Source organism: Thalassophryne amazonica, chromosome 13 (assembly GCF_902500255.1).
Source record: "Thalassophryne amazonica chromosome 13, fThaAma1.1, whole genome shotgun sequence".
NCBI classification, from domain to species: domain Eukaryota; kingdom Metazoa; phylum Chordata; class Actinopteri; order Batrachoidiformes; family Batrachoididae; genus Thalassophryne; species Thalassophryne amazonica.
Window position 1 is genome coordinate 26,648,344 of NC_047115.1, and position 16,194 is coordinate 26,664,537.

Below are 16,194 nucleotides of genomic sequence, written 5' to 3' on the forward strand. Positions count from 1 at the left end.
GTCAGACAACATATAGAGAATCCATATGATGACAATTGTAAATTAATATTATACTACAAAAATGTAATTGTTTTATGCTTTTCATCACATTAATAAGAAACTGTATGCCTGATACCCAGAAAACTTGCTAAAACAATTATAACAAATAATCCGTGTGTGATATGTTTAATCTGCGTGGAATTTAATAAACGCAAACCGAATTTGACATATTATATATATTAGTCTGGAACAAAGAGGACAAACAGTGTTGTAAAGAACAATAATCAAGACGTTAAAGAGCAAACTTTACTTCCCCCAGAACGACATGATCAGGAAGTGAGCATAGCTCACAGCAGCTCCCATTGAAAATAACGGAGAGACAGCAATAACAACATCTATAAACGCAGAGAATATATTCATGAGAGTTTTAGGCACAATATAAAAATAGTTTTATGTTGCGATGTTAATGGTGTTGTCCATGTGCAGTGGTTAAAGTGCAGTTTTTGTAAATTAAGTTTGGAAAAATAAAAGTTTCTGTTCTGGAAACATGAGTCCGACGTGTGGTTTTTGAACGTACAATGAGTACAGTGATTAAAAATATCAGCCCAGCTTCAGCTTGAATACTGCAGTATGAATGGCAGTAAAGACCTTGAAAACTTGCAAACACAAAATTCCAGATAATCTGTGTTGCTACTTGCTTCGTTTAAGATGCGTGGAATTTAATAAAAGCAAACACAATAACAACATCTATAAACCCAGAGAATATATTCACGTGAGTTTTAGGCAGTAGAGTTTAATGCTGTTGTCCTGATCAGAGTGTCTGAAATGCATTTCTCCTGTCTGAACGTACTGAGATTACCGTACTGAGATTACCATATCCCATAATGCACCTGGACACAGCATGCCCCATGCTAAAACCTTAAAAATTAGTGCATAACTTTAAAACTAAAACATATATCTGATATTTTCACTTTATAAAACTTCAGAAGTGACGTTAATTTAAATAACTTGTCTGAAATAAGTTTGGTTAAAATTTGAACCATAAGTGAATAATGTATGCCTCTGGATGACTTGGGTGATATTGGCCACATATCAGAATGGGGTTTAAAAAAAAATGTTTTTTGTTTTTTTTTTTTTTTGGTGACCTGTTCTCCTTTGCCTGCAGAGGATAGAGCAGTTTCTTCTAGAAGCAGCTCTCCTCTGTTTGCAGAGGGTAGAACTACACATCTGTTCACTTTTGTTTACCATGTTAATGGTCTAAAAGTTATTGGACAAAAATTTATCGGAAGATAATTAGTCCGATAATGGTTTTTAAAGTTATCTGAAAAGATAATCCAATAATGAAAACTTTATCTTTGATAATTATTGGTTATTGGATTATCGGAACTGTGCCCACCACTGGTTTCTGATTTTGAAGTTAGAATGTCTTCTCTCTGATTGCACTTGTCAACCCTGTTTTACTTTGGCTGGGAAGTGCACTCCAAATTTACATGTTAGAACAAAATTATAAAAATAAAGTTACAATTTCAGAAAGAATTTTATTAGAAAATATTATTCCACAGAGACAGCTCTCACGAAAGTGGTGAATGATCTTCTGCCTGCAATGGATTCAGACACCATATTGGTTCTGGTGCTGTTAGATCTTAGTGTTGCATTTGATAATGTGGATCATCATATTCTACTCGATAGGTTGAAGAATCATTTTGGGATTACTGGAAGTGCCCTCGCATGGTTGACGTCATACCTGACCAGTCATTCTCACTGTGTTTTGTACAGTAACACTGCCTCTAACCTTAGTGACATGAAATTTGGGGTTCCACAGGGGTCCTTCTTAGGCCCCCTGCTTTTCAACCTTTATATAGACCCCTTGGGCACATATTGCAGTGTTTTGGGGTTAGCGTTCACTGCTATGCTGATGATACTCAGTTGTACAATGCAGATAACTGCTGGTAATCTCATTCACATAAAATCCTTAGAAGATTGCCTTGCATCAGTGAGAAGGTGGACGTCTAGCAACTTCCTGCTTTTAAACTCTGATAAGACTGAAATGATGGTTCTTTGTCCAGTGAGACATCCGCATCAATTTGACCAGCTAACGCTTAGCCTAGGCTTGTGTGTCATACATCACACTGACAACATGAGGAACCTTGGGGTAATTTTTGATCCTACGTTGTCCTTTGACGTCCTCCACATTAGAGATATTACAAGGACTGCTTTTTTCCACCTGCGAAATATAGCAAAGATTTGTCCCATCCTGTCTATGGCTGATGCTGAGACCCTGATTCATGCATTTGTCTCTTCTGCACTACTGCAATGTTCTATGCATTTTCTGGTTTACTGCAGTCCAGCCTTAGGGGTCTCCCTAAGGGAAGCAGAAAGTTTGACCACATTACACCCATTTTGGCATCTCTTCACTGGCTTCCTGTCCCTGTGAGATCAGATTTTAAGGTTCTGTTACTAGTAGAGAAGCTTGAATCTTCGACTGGACTGGGTTGCTTGACGCGAGGATGTTTCGCTTCAAATCGCAGAAGCTTCCTCAGCTAAAATTCTTGCTCTGGTAGTCTGACTTCTGTCTTGACTCTTGTAGAGAACAATTGTTTGTTCGTTTGTTCATTCATTCACAATTGTTTGTTCATTAATTTGTTCTCTACAAGAGTCAAGAAGACAGAAGTCAGACTACCAGAGCAAGAATTTTAGCTGAGGAAGCTTCTGTGATTTGAAACTAAACGTCCTCGCGTCAAGCAACCCAGTCCAGTCGAAGATTCCATCTTCTCTACTATGGAAACCACCTGGACAACTGAGAGCCTACACAGAAACAGTTCTGCTACTAGCCTATAAAATTATTTATGGACTGGCACCTCCCTACTTAGCTGACGTAATTAAACCCTATGTACCGACCCGGGCTTTGCATTCTCAGGGTGCAGGACTACTTTGTGTCCCTAGGGAGAATTAAAAAGTCTGTGGGCCACAGAGCTTTCGCTTATCGTGCATTTTGGAATGATCTCTTTGTGTCAATAAAACAGTCAGATTCTGTAGAGACTTGAAGTCCAGACTTGAGATACACTTATTTCCCCTTTCATATGGCTAGCATACTGGCATAGTATGTTACTATGCTTTTTACTCTTAATTTTATTAGGAAATGGAGCGTGCAGTAGCCTCAACTTTATCTAAATTGTGGGTCTGTTAGTAAAGCATAGGGCTAGTGGCCGGTGATCACCTTAGTATTTTTTCTGTTTTTCTTGTTGCTTAATGCTGACAAATTATACTGTATTTGTTGTCTTTCTGATGCCTGATTCTGTTTTTTTTTTTTTTTTTTTTTTTTTTTTTTTTTTTTATGTTGTTGCGGCTCCATCCAGAGATGGGTGTGGTGTATTTCTGCAACCCTACTGTCCTGTGCACTGGCACCTTTCCTGTGTATTCGTTTTGTGAATTGTTTTGTAAATTGTGTCAGTAGCATGGCCCAAGCAGTGGGTCACCCCTTTGAGTCTGGTCTGCTTGAGATTTCTTCCTCAAATCATCAGAGGGAGTTTTTCCTTACCACTGTCGCCTGTGTGCTTGCTCTGGGGGTTGGTAAGGTTAGATCTTCCTTGTGTGAAGAGCCTTGAGGCAACTTTGTTGTGATTTGGCACTATATAAATGAAAATAGATTGAGAAAAAAAAATGAAATTTTCAAAGATACAAACAAATCTATTTGTTAAATTTGCAAAAGTTGAAACATATTTATGTTTTGCTTTAGTAAATTTGTTTTCCAACATAAATTTGGTGTGCACTTTCCCACCACAGTACTCTTTGATTCAACCATATAAATTAAAGTCTTAACTTTCAGGCATACTCACTCATCTTCAACCGCTTCCTCAAACCAAGGGTCACAGGGCACTGGAGCCTATCCCAGCAGTCATAGGGTGGGGTACCCCCTGGACAGAACGCCAGGTTGTCGCAGGGCCGCTTCTGCAAATATGTTACACATAGTAATGACAGAAATGTTTTTTTTTAAAATATCTTTAAACAAATCCACTAAATGTTTCAGAAAAAAATTCAAATAAAACTGAATATAGAAATGATAGGAAATGTATATATTGAAACTTATTCAATTGAAATGCTCAAAGCATGAATTGAAACAATATCTTAAAATGATTCTTTTGAAATGCTGCAAATGTGAAATGAAAGAATTACTTCTCTTCTCTTGAAATGCTAAATTAACTAATTACCCAAATAAAATATAAAAAATCTTTGAAAGGTTTGAATCACTGAATGAAACATTTGCTTTGGAATATGATTCTGTAATTTTAGCACTTAAAATAATTAAGGAAATAATTGCTTTAGAAAATATAGTTTCACAATTCTTTATGTGGTAAATTAATTATTAATTAGAAAATGATCCTGTTTCTAAGTCCTCATAGCACTAGATCAAAAAAACTGCTTCAGAATTTGATTTTGAAATTCTTAAATTAATAAATGAAATAAGTATTAAAATGATTCACTCTTTCAAAATGCTTGAAACCAATAAACCAATTACTTTTGAAATGTATAGTTTTAAAATTCTCAAAACACCAAATGAGATAATTGCTTCAGCCAACGAATCAATGTTTCAAAATTCATAAAATGCTAAAGGTTTGGTTTTGAATGGTCAGAAACACAAAATGAAAACAATAAAAGCACTCAGTGTTTTGAAATGCTCTGTACACTTGATGAAACAGTTACTTCAGATAATGTCCCATTTCAAAATGCTTCAATGACTAGGGTGGTAGTATCCTGTGATGGGGAATTCTTGGTTCAAATGATGACTGTTTTGAATTATGCAAAAACTAAATGAAACCGTTGCTTTCAACACTAAGTTTCAAAACACTTGAAACGTGAAATAAACCAAGTACTTTTGAAATACTCAAAAAAACACAATTTCTTCATGAAATGAGTTACTGTTTCAAAAGACTCATATTACTAAATGAAATATCTGATTTAGAAAATAATTATGTTTTGAAATGCTTGAAACACTAAATGGAAACAGCTGCTTTCAGAAAGAACTCTGTGTTTTGAAGTGCTTAAACACTACTAGATGAAACGCTTGCTTTAGATAATGACTCAGTTTCCAAACACTTACTAAACTAAACTAAATTTTTTTTCAGAAATTTTGAAAATGTATACAAAACGTGTGATGCCTGATTCAGGTTATTGTGTCTATAAAGATCACAGAGTTTTGCATTGGTTATTATGTGTATCAAAGTGAAGCAAAGTACTAGTGAATCTCAGAACTCCAGTAGTAAAATGTATTTATTTTTAAATCTATACAGGAAATAAATCCCAGGACAGCAGCATCTCAGAGATGGTGGAGCTGCCCGTCCCACAGAACATCAAGATCAGCAACATTACCTGTGACTCCTTTAAGATCTGCTGGGACATGGAGCCAAACACCAAGGAGCGCATCACACACTATTTCATCGATTTAAACAAGAAGGAGAACAAGAACTCAAACAAGTTCAAACACAAGGTATAAGCACAGATAGAAACTGGTGAAGATAATGATGCAGAATCAGGGGTCTCATATTTTTACACTTAGTTTGACCCTGAATCATCTCACAAAAAAACAAAAATCATGCAGACCACCTAAATCCCCAAATATCCAAAAACAATCAGTCTGCTTAACAGTCCAATGGTGTATTATAAATTACAGCATAAATAGTCGTAAATGAGCCGTAGCATAACAAAACGAGAAATTCAAATAAAAAATTTTGGATTCACATATGATTTCATAATGAAAAATAATACATATACACCACTGTCTGTTTGACTTTGGAGTCATTTTTAAACCGTTTCAGAAACACCTTTAAGTCAGAATATGATATTAAGTGTGATATTTTATCAGTATACTCAAAGACCACTAGGGGTCGGACACAGCCCACCAGTGGGCCGTGGACCACTCTTTGAGAATGGCTGGTCCTGTGTACATCTCATTAAAACAACTGACATTGCAGTTTAGTGCCACGTTGAATTTATTATACTGAGAAACCCGCCAATCTTCACACGAGAGGTGATGATTTAAAAAGGAACTGTATCAAAAACAAATTTTCTTACTTAAAATAAATGTTTTTTTTGTTTTGTTTTTTTTTATGAAAATATTCCAGGATTAAATAATGCATTTTCTCACTGATTGAGCACGTGCAAGAATATGTAATTCAAGAGGCTGCTGTATTCGTAGCATTCTTTGTCTTCATCCTTGAGGCAGATGCCTATTTTCAAAGTGTGTTTTTTTTTTTCCCTTTTCTTTTTTTTAGAAGTTAATGTCACAGTATACTTCAGAGTAATGGAAGCAGCAGCAGGGAGATGGCAGTAAATGGGTTTGGTGGCTGGAATCATCAGTCGCCTGCCTTCCCTCCTGTCGTCACTTTGTTGTCAAGTGTTTTCACCATTTACACTGACTTATGGAGAGACACTCCATCCTGTTTGATCTAGGTGTGCAGCAAAGCCACTGTCTGGTAAATGGACTGCCTCTGTTGCTAGGCAGGGAGGCCTCGTCCAATCACTGAGCTGCCTGTAGGGTTGAAGGCCTCCTAGTTTAGCGTTTTTTTTGCTCAGCACATCTACAGGATCTATAGCGCGCTTCCTAATGAGAACGTCTCTCTCACCCTGTCCTTGTTCCTCTGCTGTGCTTTCTTCCTCCAGGATGTTCCTACCAAGTTGGTTGCCAAGGCGGTGCCCCTGCCCATGACTGTGCGGGGTCACTGGTTCCTCAGCCCACGCACAGAGTATACCGTGGCTGTCCAGACTGCATCCAAACAGGCCGACGGGGACTACGCTGTGTCCGAGTGGAGCGAGATTGTGGAATTCTGCACTGCCGGTGACTGACTCAACTTCACACAAATATTTTGACAGAGCTAATAACTGCAATTTTGGCAGTAATCAAGTAAGCTACATGGCAGTATAATCGAAGGTAGAACCGGAAATCTGGGTATAGGGATTAACAAGGGAATGGTGGTGGGTTAAAAGTTGCCAGTGGGGGTCAACATTTCTGTTTAGAGGAAGGAATGAATGAGGAAATGCCGCCGAAGAAGGGAGTGGAGGTAAAAGAGAAGCAGTGGAGGATGGAGTAGAACTGGCAGTGTTCAAAACACTTTCTTCATTTCATGTATTAGCAGGAGTCCATATACGTACTTCCGTGATCTGTGTCACAGAAATCTAAAACAAGCTGTTTCAGTGATAATTTATAGTTATTGTAAAGCTGAACCTCTACACCACCTCTTAAAAAAGTCAGGAAAGTTTTGCACAAATTACAGTTGTATGCAAAAGTTTATGATAATTTTCAAGGTTTTCCTTTATAAATCATTGGTTGTCTGGATCAGAAATTGCAGTTAAATATATCATATAACAGATGAACACACTGATATTTGAGAAGTGAATTGAAGTTTCTAGTATTTACAGAAAGTGCAATAATTATTTAAACAAAATTAGGCAGGTACATAAATTTGGGGACCCTTGTCATTTTATTGATTTGAATAGACTTAGCACTGATTATTGAAACACATTGGTTTGGTAAGATCAATGACCCTTGACCTTGGTACACAGGTGAATCCAATCATGAGAAAGGGTATTTAAGGTGGCCATTTGCAAATCTTTCCCCTCTTTGCATCTCTTTTAATAAGTGGCAACATGGGAGCCTCTAAACAACTCTCAAATGACCTGAAAACAAAGATTGTTCAACATCATGGTTTACGGGAAGGATACAAAAAGCTATCTCAGAGATTTCAGCTGTCAGTTTCCACTGTGAGGAACATAGTGAGGAAATGGAAGACCACAAGCACAGTACTAGTTATGGCCAGAAGTGGCAGGCCAAGAAAAATCTCATAAGGTGAAGCGAAAGATGGTGACAGTCACAGTCAACCCACAGACCTGCTCCAAAGACCTACAACATGATCTTGCTGCAGATAGTGTTCAACTATATATTCAACTATACAGTGCACTTTGCACAATAAGATGCTGTATGGGAGAGTAATGCAGAGGAAGTTTGTCGGATATTGTGTGTTCAGAATAATACTAAAGGTAAACGAACACCATATTCACTTTCTATGGTTTTATTGACCTGTGGACTGAGTGATCACTCTAGGAGGCTGTTTCCACCCCTACCCCCACCCACACACCCACATTTTTTTCTCCGCACATTTCCATGTTTCACAGAAACAGCACTGAAAACCTTTTATAAAACGGAAATAAGTTTCACAAACTTTCACTCGTGTAATTCTAAATCCTAGCTGCTCTTATTTAATTTCACTACTATCATTTCTACGAGGTCTATTAGAAAAGTATCCGACCTTATTATTTTTTTTCAAAAACCATATGGATTTGAATCACGTGTGATTGTGTCAGACAAGCTTCAACTCTCGTGCGCATGCGTGAGTTTTTCCACGCCTGTCGGTTGCGTCATTCGCCTGTGAGCAGGCTTTGACTGAGGAGTGGTCCACCCCCTCGTCGTTGTTTCATTGCCAGGAAATGGCAGAATGATTTGGGCTTTTTTCTATCAGAATTTTTTCAGAAACTGTTAGAGACTGGCAGCTGGAAACCATTAGAAAAATTTATCTGGCTTTTGGTGAAAATATTACGGGCTTGGTAGAGAATAAGGAGTGTTACTGTCGCTTTAAGGACGGCCCCCAGCGGCTGTGGGGCGCGCCACGCTCCGAAGCCGCCATCGACAGGCTGAACGACCATTTCATTTCTAAACGGATGGCTGTCTGTATCCGTGACCATCGTGTGCCATTTCTCTGGTTATCACAAGAGCTGGACATCAACCATTTTCTGGCAGATTTCACTTTTAAGAAGAGATTTTGTCATGGAAAGCCGAGCGGAGGCTTCGCGCATCACGATGGATTCGCTACTGGAGCGAGACAAAACCACCTCCATTTTGGTCTCACAGGACGGCTTTGAGATGGCGTTCAGACAGCTGTCGGTGGTTTTTCCATCGAGTGATTATCCGAGAAATTGTGGATGTGCCTGGACATGCCAGAACATGTCCCGTGAGGCTTCATCACAGCATTGCTGTGTGCCATGCGGCACCGCGCGAAGCCTCCGCTCCTCTTTCCATGACAAAAACTCCTGTAACAGTGGAATGTGCCGTTCATTTCCAAACTGGACGCTGTGTTTTATCCGGGACGTCGTCTGACTAGCACAGGAATTGTGAAAAGACGTGGACATGAGCACTTTTTCGGCACATTGAGACAGACGTGCGGAGGAATTCCGCGCGTCGCGGCGGTGCCGCATGGCACACAGCAACGCCGTGATGAAGCCTCACGGGACATGTTCTGGCATGTCCAGGCACATCCACAATTTCTCAGATAATCACTCGATGGAAAAACCACCGACAACTGTCTGAACGCCATCTCAAAGCCGTCCTGTGAGACCAAAACGGAGGTGGTTTTGTCTCGCTCCAGTAGCGAATCCATCGTGACGCGCGAAGCCTCCGCCCTGCTTTCCATGACAAAATCTCTTCTTAAAAGTGAAATCTGCCGGAAAATGGTTGATGTCCAGCTCTTGTGATAACCAGAGAAATGGCACACGATGGTCACGGATACAGATAGCCATCCGTTTAGAAATGAAATGGTCGTTCAGCCTGTCGATGGCGGCTTCGGAGCGCGACGCGCCCCACAGCCGCTGGAGGCCGTCCTTAAAGCGACAGTAACACTCCTTATTTTCTACCAAGCCCGTAACATTTTCACCGAAAGCCAGATAAATTTTTCTAATGGTTTCCAGCTGCCAGTCTCTAACAGTTTCTGAAAAAATTCTGATGGAAAAAAAGCCCAAATCATTCCGCCATTTCCTGACAATGAAAATCCGACGAGGGGGTGGACCACTCCTCACTCAAAGCCTGCTCACAGGTGAATGATGCAACCGACAGGCGTGGAAAAACTCACGCATGCGCATGAGGGTTCAAGCTTGTCTGACGCAATCACACGTGATTCAAATCCATATGGTTTTTGAAAAAAATAATAAGGTCAGATACTTTTCTAATAGACCTCGTATGTGGATTTTCAGTCCTCCTGAAGAAACTGTTTTTGGTCTGGTTTTCAGATTATTCCACTGTTCATCTAAACCAGCTGCTGGAAAAGGCAGAGGCCATTGCGGGCCGGATGCTGCGTTTCTCTGTCTTTTACAGGAACCAGAACAAGGAGTACTTTGACCATGCCAGGTACGCAGAATATTACGTACATCAGGAAGGAAGAAGCAGTTAATCAACTCTGATACTAACCAACATGTTTGCGTTGTCTGTGATTGAAGGTGATTTTGAATTATGCCAGATTTTTATTATTGCTGTGATTATTTTTTTGCTCCATATTCAAATAACATTGTCAAATATTATTATTATTATTATTATGATGTCGGGCAGGTAGCTGAGTGGATAAGTGGCCTGACGGTATGTAGACCTGGGTTTGAATCCTGTTCACGCTACCTGTCTATGTCCTTGGACAAGACATTTAATCTGCATTGTCTCAGTTCACCCACCTCTAAACAGGTACCGGCCTAGGCTGGAGCTTAAATAAAACTACATCAAACTGGTGTCTCTTCCAGGGGGAGTCGTAGACTCTCATTTGCTTGATGCTAAGGAATCTGGAGATAAGTACTGGTCTCAGGCCTATACAGGACATACTCCTTATTATGATGATGACAAATTAAGAGGACTATTCGACTATAAAATAGCTGTAATATTTGTGCAGCAGAGAAATGTAATCACATAAATCCACACTACAGCAGCCATCTCTACACAACAGTAATCTGAAATTGCACAATGTTTCTTTTAACTTTTTAAAGGCAATTTTTAATGTTACTAATTCAAATAATGTAGGGCCCTATCCTCTCCCCAGCACAAGTGGCGTACTGTGAAAAGAAACTGTTTTTGTAGCTTTCACCCGCCAACACAGTTGTGGGTTTCACGCCCAGTACCCATGTCATCTGAATACTGAACATAATTGCCATCGTCTGTGCTGTTGGTCAAAAGCTGAGGTGTGGTCAGCCACAGTGCCGGCGCAAAAACCTGATCTAAAGTTGAGCACAGTGTACTTGTGGTATTTAAAGCATGCCACACTCACATGAGCTTTAAATAAGCAGACCTGCCAACCTTGAAGGAAGTTTTGCCAACTGATTTATTGTCAGAAATCTGCATAATCGTGTACCTGAATTTAAAATATAACTCAATGCTAAAATACCTTCAGCTGTATGAGCATTGTCTTCTTTATAATTTTCAGTTTAATTGGTGTCCCAGTGCAAAGTGTGTGTGTGTGTGTGTGTGTGTGTGTGTGTGTGTGTGTGTGTGTGTGTGTATATATGTATATATATATATATATGTATATATGTATATATATATATCAGGAGGATATACCTAGTAGTCAGGAGGTTAAATATACATTCATCTATTGTTTATTACATTAATTATTAAGATCTTATTGTCTTACTTACAATTACTACATGTTCAGTAAAGCCCCTCCATTAATCAATCATAAACAATATTTATGTTTATGAGCTTTTGACAAGAGCAGAAGTTAGCTTTGAGTTAGCAGACATTAGCGTGCTTGCTGATGTTTGCAAAATGTCTTGTAAATCCTTCCAGAGGTGTTATCAAGTTACAAAAACAGCATATTCAGTTTTAGAAGTGTTTATTTCTTGCTAGCTTTTACAGAATATATGACAGAGGTTATATTTACACACAGACAAAATGGTTTGCAGTTAGCCTGTGACGTCACCAGGCTAACGTCTGTGAAATGTCTTGTTAATCACTTCAGAGGTGTTATTAGGTTCCAAAACCAGCATTTTTAGTTTTAGAAGTGTTTATTTCTCCCTAGCTTTTACAGAATAGTTGAAAACCATGTTATATAAACACAACACATTTTAAATGAAGCGGTTTTAGAGAGAGACTCTGAATGGCTGTCACCCCCGCTACTCAAAAAAAAAAAGAAAAAAAAAGGGAACAGAATGTGACTTTTTAACCTCTTAAAATATGTCAAGATTAGCCATCTCTCTGAACTTGTCCAAGGTCTGTGTCCCAAGAATGTTCCCTGTGAATTTGAAGACTCTGGCAGTAATGGAACTGGACTTGTGCTGAGCACAGACAGATGGACTGACGGACAGATGCAAAGTCTTCGCAATACCCGATGGCCATATTTGATGGCTTTGGGTGAAAATGAACAACTTGCAGCAACTCTGGCCAAACCCTGGCAAGATTAAAAAAAAAAAAAAAAAAAATTACCAGGAAGGTGATGTTCTAGTGGTTAAGTGCTGGGCTTGAGACCAGAGGATCCTCTGTCCAAACCCCAGCCTGACTGGAAAATCACTAAGGGTCCTTGAGTAAGGTGCCCCGGTGTGTAGTGCGCCTTGTATAGCAGCACCCTGACATTGGTGGGTGAGTGTTTGTGTGAATGTGAGGCATCACTGTAAAGTGCTTTGAGCATCTGATGCAGATGGAAAAGCGCTATATAAATGCAGTCCATTTACATTTCTTTCCCAACTGAAATATTCACTATAAGCATGGCCTTGAAGGAAAAAATAATTTCTGAGTGCGAATGAAAACTTCTTATCGTAGATATTTGTAATCAAACACTCAGAAAGGACAACACAGTCAGTCCACACACACAGTGGGTTGCAGTAGGACAGAAAAGTGTACTGTGAATGGATGAAATCTTTTGCTGAATTCATGTTGTGCCCAAAACACGCCCATGTCTAATTTAGAGGATCAATCCAACCACTTTGCACCCAGTGGCCTATTTTGAGCTCAGATTATGTGCCCTCTAAATGGCAAAAAAAAAGTTGGCCACACCCTTAATCATTTATGCTTTGTGTACAAACCCAATTCCAATGAAATTGGGACATTGTGTAAAATGTAAATAAAAACAGAATACAATGATTTGCAAATCCTCTTCAACCTATATTCAATTGAATACACCACAAAGACAAGATATTTAATGTTCAGACTGATAAATCTGATTGTTTTTGTGCAAATATTTGCTCATTTTGAAATGGATGCCTGCAACACGTTTCAAAAAAACTGGGACAGTGGTATGTTTACCACTGTGTTACTTCACCTTTCCTTCTAACAACACTCAGTAAGCGTTTGGGAACTGAGGACACTAATTGTTGAAGCTTTGTAGGTGGAATTCATTCCCATTCTTGCTTGATGTACGACTTCAGTTGTTCAACAGTCTCCGTTGTCGTCTCCGTTATCATATTTTGCGCTTCATAATGCGCCACACATTTTCAGTGGATGACAGGTCTGGACTGCAGGCAGGCCAGTCTAGTACCCGCACTCTTTTACTACAAAGCCACGTTGTTGTAACACGTGCAGAATGTGGCTTGGCATTGTCTTGCTGAAATAAGCAGGGACGTCCCTGAAAAAGATGTTGCTTGGATGGCAGCATGTGTTGCTCCAAACCTGGATGTACCTTTCAGCATTGATGGCCATCACAGATGTGTAAGTTGCCCATGCCATGGGCACGAACATACCCCCGTACCATCACAGATGCTGGCTTTTGAACTTTGCACTGGTAACAGTCTGGATGGTCTTTTTCCTCTTTTGCCGGAGGACATGACGTCCATGATTTCCAAAAACAATTTGAAATGTGGACTCATCAGACCACAGCACACTTTTCCACTTTGCGTCTGTCCATTTCAAATGAGCTCAGGCCCAGAGAAGGTGGCGGCGTTTCTGGATGTTGTTGATGTATGGCTTTCGCTTTGCATGGTAGAGTTTTAACTTGCACTTGTAGATGTAGCGACGAACTGTGTTAACTGACAATGGTTTTCTGAAGTGTTCCTGAGCCCACGCGGTAAGATCCTTTGCACAATGATGTCGTTTTTAATGCAGTGCCGCCTGAGGGATCGAAGGTCACGGGCATTCAATGTTGGTTTTCGGCCTTGCCGTTTACATGTAGAAAGTTCTCCAGATTCTCTGAATCTTCTGATTATATTATGGACTGTAGATGATGGAATCCCTAAATTCCTTGCAATTGAACATTGAGAAACATTGTTCTTAAACTGTTAGACTATTTTTTTCACACAGTTGTTAACAAAGTTGTGATCCTCACCCCATCTTTGCTTGTGAACGGCTGAGGCTTTTGGGGATGCTCCTTTTATAGCCAATCATGACACTCACCTGTTTCCAATTAACCTGTTCACCTGTGGAATGTTCCAAACAGGTGTTTTTTTGAGTATTCATCAACTTTCCCAGTCTTTTGTGGTCCCTGTCCCAGCCTTTTTGAAATGTGTTGCAGGCATCCATTCCACAAAAAGGATTTAGAGATTTACTAAAACACAGTCCAGGCCAGTGTAACATCAGCACAGATACTTAAGAAGAACTAGGCCTTCACCATGTTGCCTGGAGAATATCAATCTTTCAGGGAATTCATTCCTTTGAGGAACAGTGTAGAACAAAGACAATCCATCACAAAGAACCTGTCCTAGCCAGACAGGTGCTTGACACCTCAGACACTCCCAACTAACGGCTCTGATCAGGCAATACTGCCAAAGGACATGTGCGTCAAAGATTCATCTCCTAAGACATCTCTGAAAACATAAAGACTGAGGTGAGGCATACAGTACCCAGCAGGAAAACCTGCTCCTTCTTAAAGCTGCAGACGCACACACTGTGCATGTTGTGGGCACTCTGTTCTTACAGCTATGCAATATGACGTCATCTGTATCCCACTTGCTGATTTGCACGTGTGCACAGCACGTCTGCTCACCTGCACCACCTCGTGGCGAGCAGCAGTACTGTCAGTTAATGAGGCTTCTGCTCCTGTGAGAAGAGTGGAAACTGAATAAATCTATGAAGACTACATGGAGGCATCAATTATGCCTCTAATAACAATCTGTGAAATGATAGCAGGCTAATTAAATTGCTAATTGGAGCTTTGGAGCTCAGATTGACTGTTATTGACCCCTGATCAAGCTCTTTTTGTTAACCGCTGAAGAAAAATGTCTGTTTTGCTGCAGAGAATAGTTGAGGTTAAGTGATCACAAACGTTGTGCTCTCTGAGAGCGTGGAAATATGCGTGGGATAACTCACCAAGTGATGGGTGGATTTGGTGAATTTACTACAGACTGGAAACAAGCGTTTAGACTCTAGTGGGATCCAGATGTGGATTCTAGAGTTCGTTTAAAAGAAGGGGGAAAAAAAAATTCTACTCCATGAATGGAAGCATTGTTGACCTACTGGCCTCTGACATCCCTCCATCAGACTTGGGAAAAACACAAGATAGTAATTTTAGCAGAGTTCTTAAAATTATTTTCAATATTTTTGCTCCTACCTCCACTAATTTTGGAACTGCAGGAACCATACACCAGCTGCACAAAGTCACTGACCCAACTACACACATGCACACACAGAGAAAAATATGTTTAATGTTCAACCTGCTCATCATATCTAAAAAAAAAACTGCTGGTAGTACTTTTAATTCTGGTGTCAAATTAGACTCTAGTGGTACACTTTCTCAGAAACTGAAGTGATGATATGGTAAAAATCACAGACTGCATAATTCACCCACTAATCCGATCACAACCACTGAGACTAGAGAGCAGATTTTGGTCTTAAATTTACTCAGATACCCAAAGTTTCTATTTGGTTTAATCCAATATTTTTCTTGAAAAAGACCAAAAGTGCATGTTTTGACCTTTGACCTCACCAAAATTGTTGTATGTCAGCAATCCCTAAGGCTAAAGTGCTGATGATTTTTGGTCTTAAATTATTCAGTGGCTCAAAGTTTCTACACGGTAAAATTTGCCAAGTACAATTTATCTCTGCTTGGGACAGCACTGATCCCACTCCAGACAGTTATATAAATTCCTACAGTGAAATAAACTTTGTTATCCTGCTAAATTGGCAAAGCTTCTGGGGAAAACCTGGTCTTGTTAGGAGAGACGGCATCCATCCCACTTTGGATGGAGCAGCTCTCATCTCTAGAAATCTGGCCAATTTTATTAAACCCTCCAAACCGTGACTACCCAGGGTTGGGACCAGGAAGCAGAGTTGTAGTCTTACACACCTCTCTGCAGCTTCTCTCCCCCTGCCATCCCCCCAATACCCCATCCCCGTAGAGACGGTGCCTGCTCCCATACCACCAACAACCAGTAAAAATCTATTTAAGCATAAAAATTCAAAAAGAAAAAAATAATATAGCACCTTCAACTGCACCACAGACTAAAACAGTTAAATGTGGTCTATTAAACATTAGGTCTCTCTCTTCTAAGTCC

General features: G+C 39.7%; 1 protein-coding gene across 1 annotated transcript in view; it reads left to right on the forward strand.

The window, feature by feature from the left end:
• phyhiplb (phytanoyl-CoA 2-hydroxylase interacting protein-like b) overlaps nt 1-16,194 on the forward strand; it is a 38,861-nt gene that overhangs the window by 16,299 nt on the left and 6,368 nt on the right. The window contains exons 2-4 of the mRNA XM_034184555.1: nt 5,268-5,464; nt 6,637-6,811; nt 10,030-10,147. Coding sequence (XP_034040446.1) covers nt 5,268-5,464; nt 6,637-6,811; nt 10,030-10,147 — 490 coding nt within the window. The remainder of the gene's footprint in view (nt 1-5,267; nt 5,465-6,636; nt 6,812-10,029; nt 10,148-16,194) is intronic.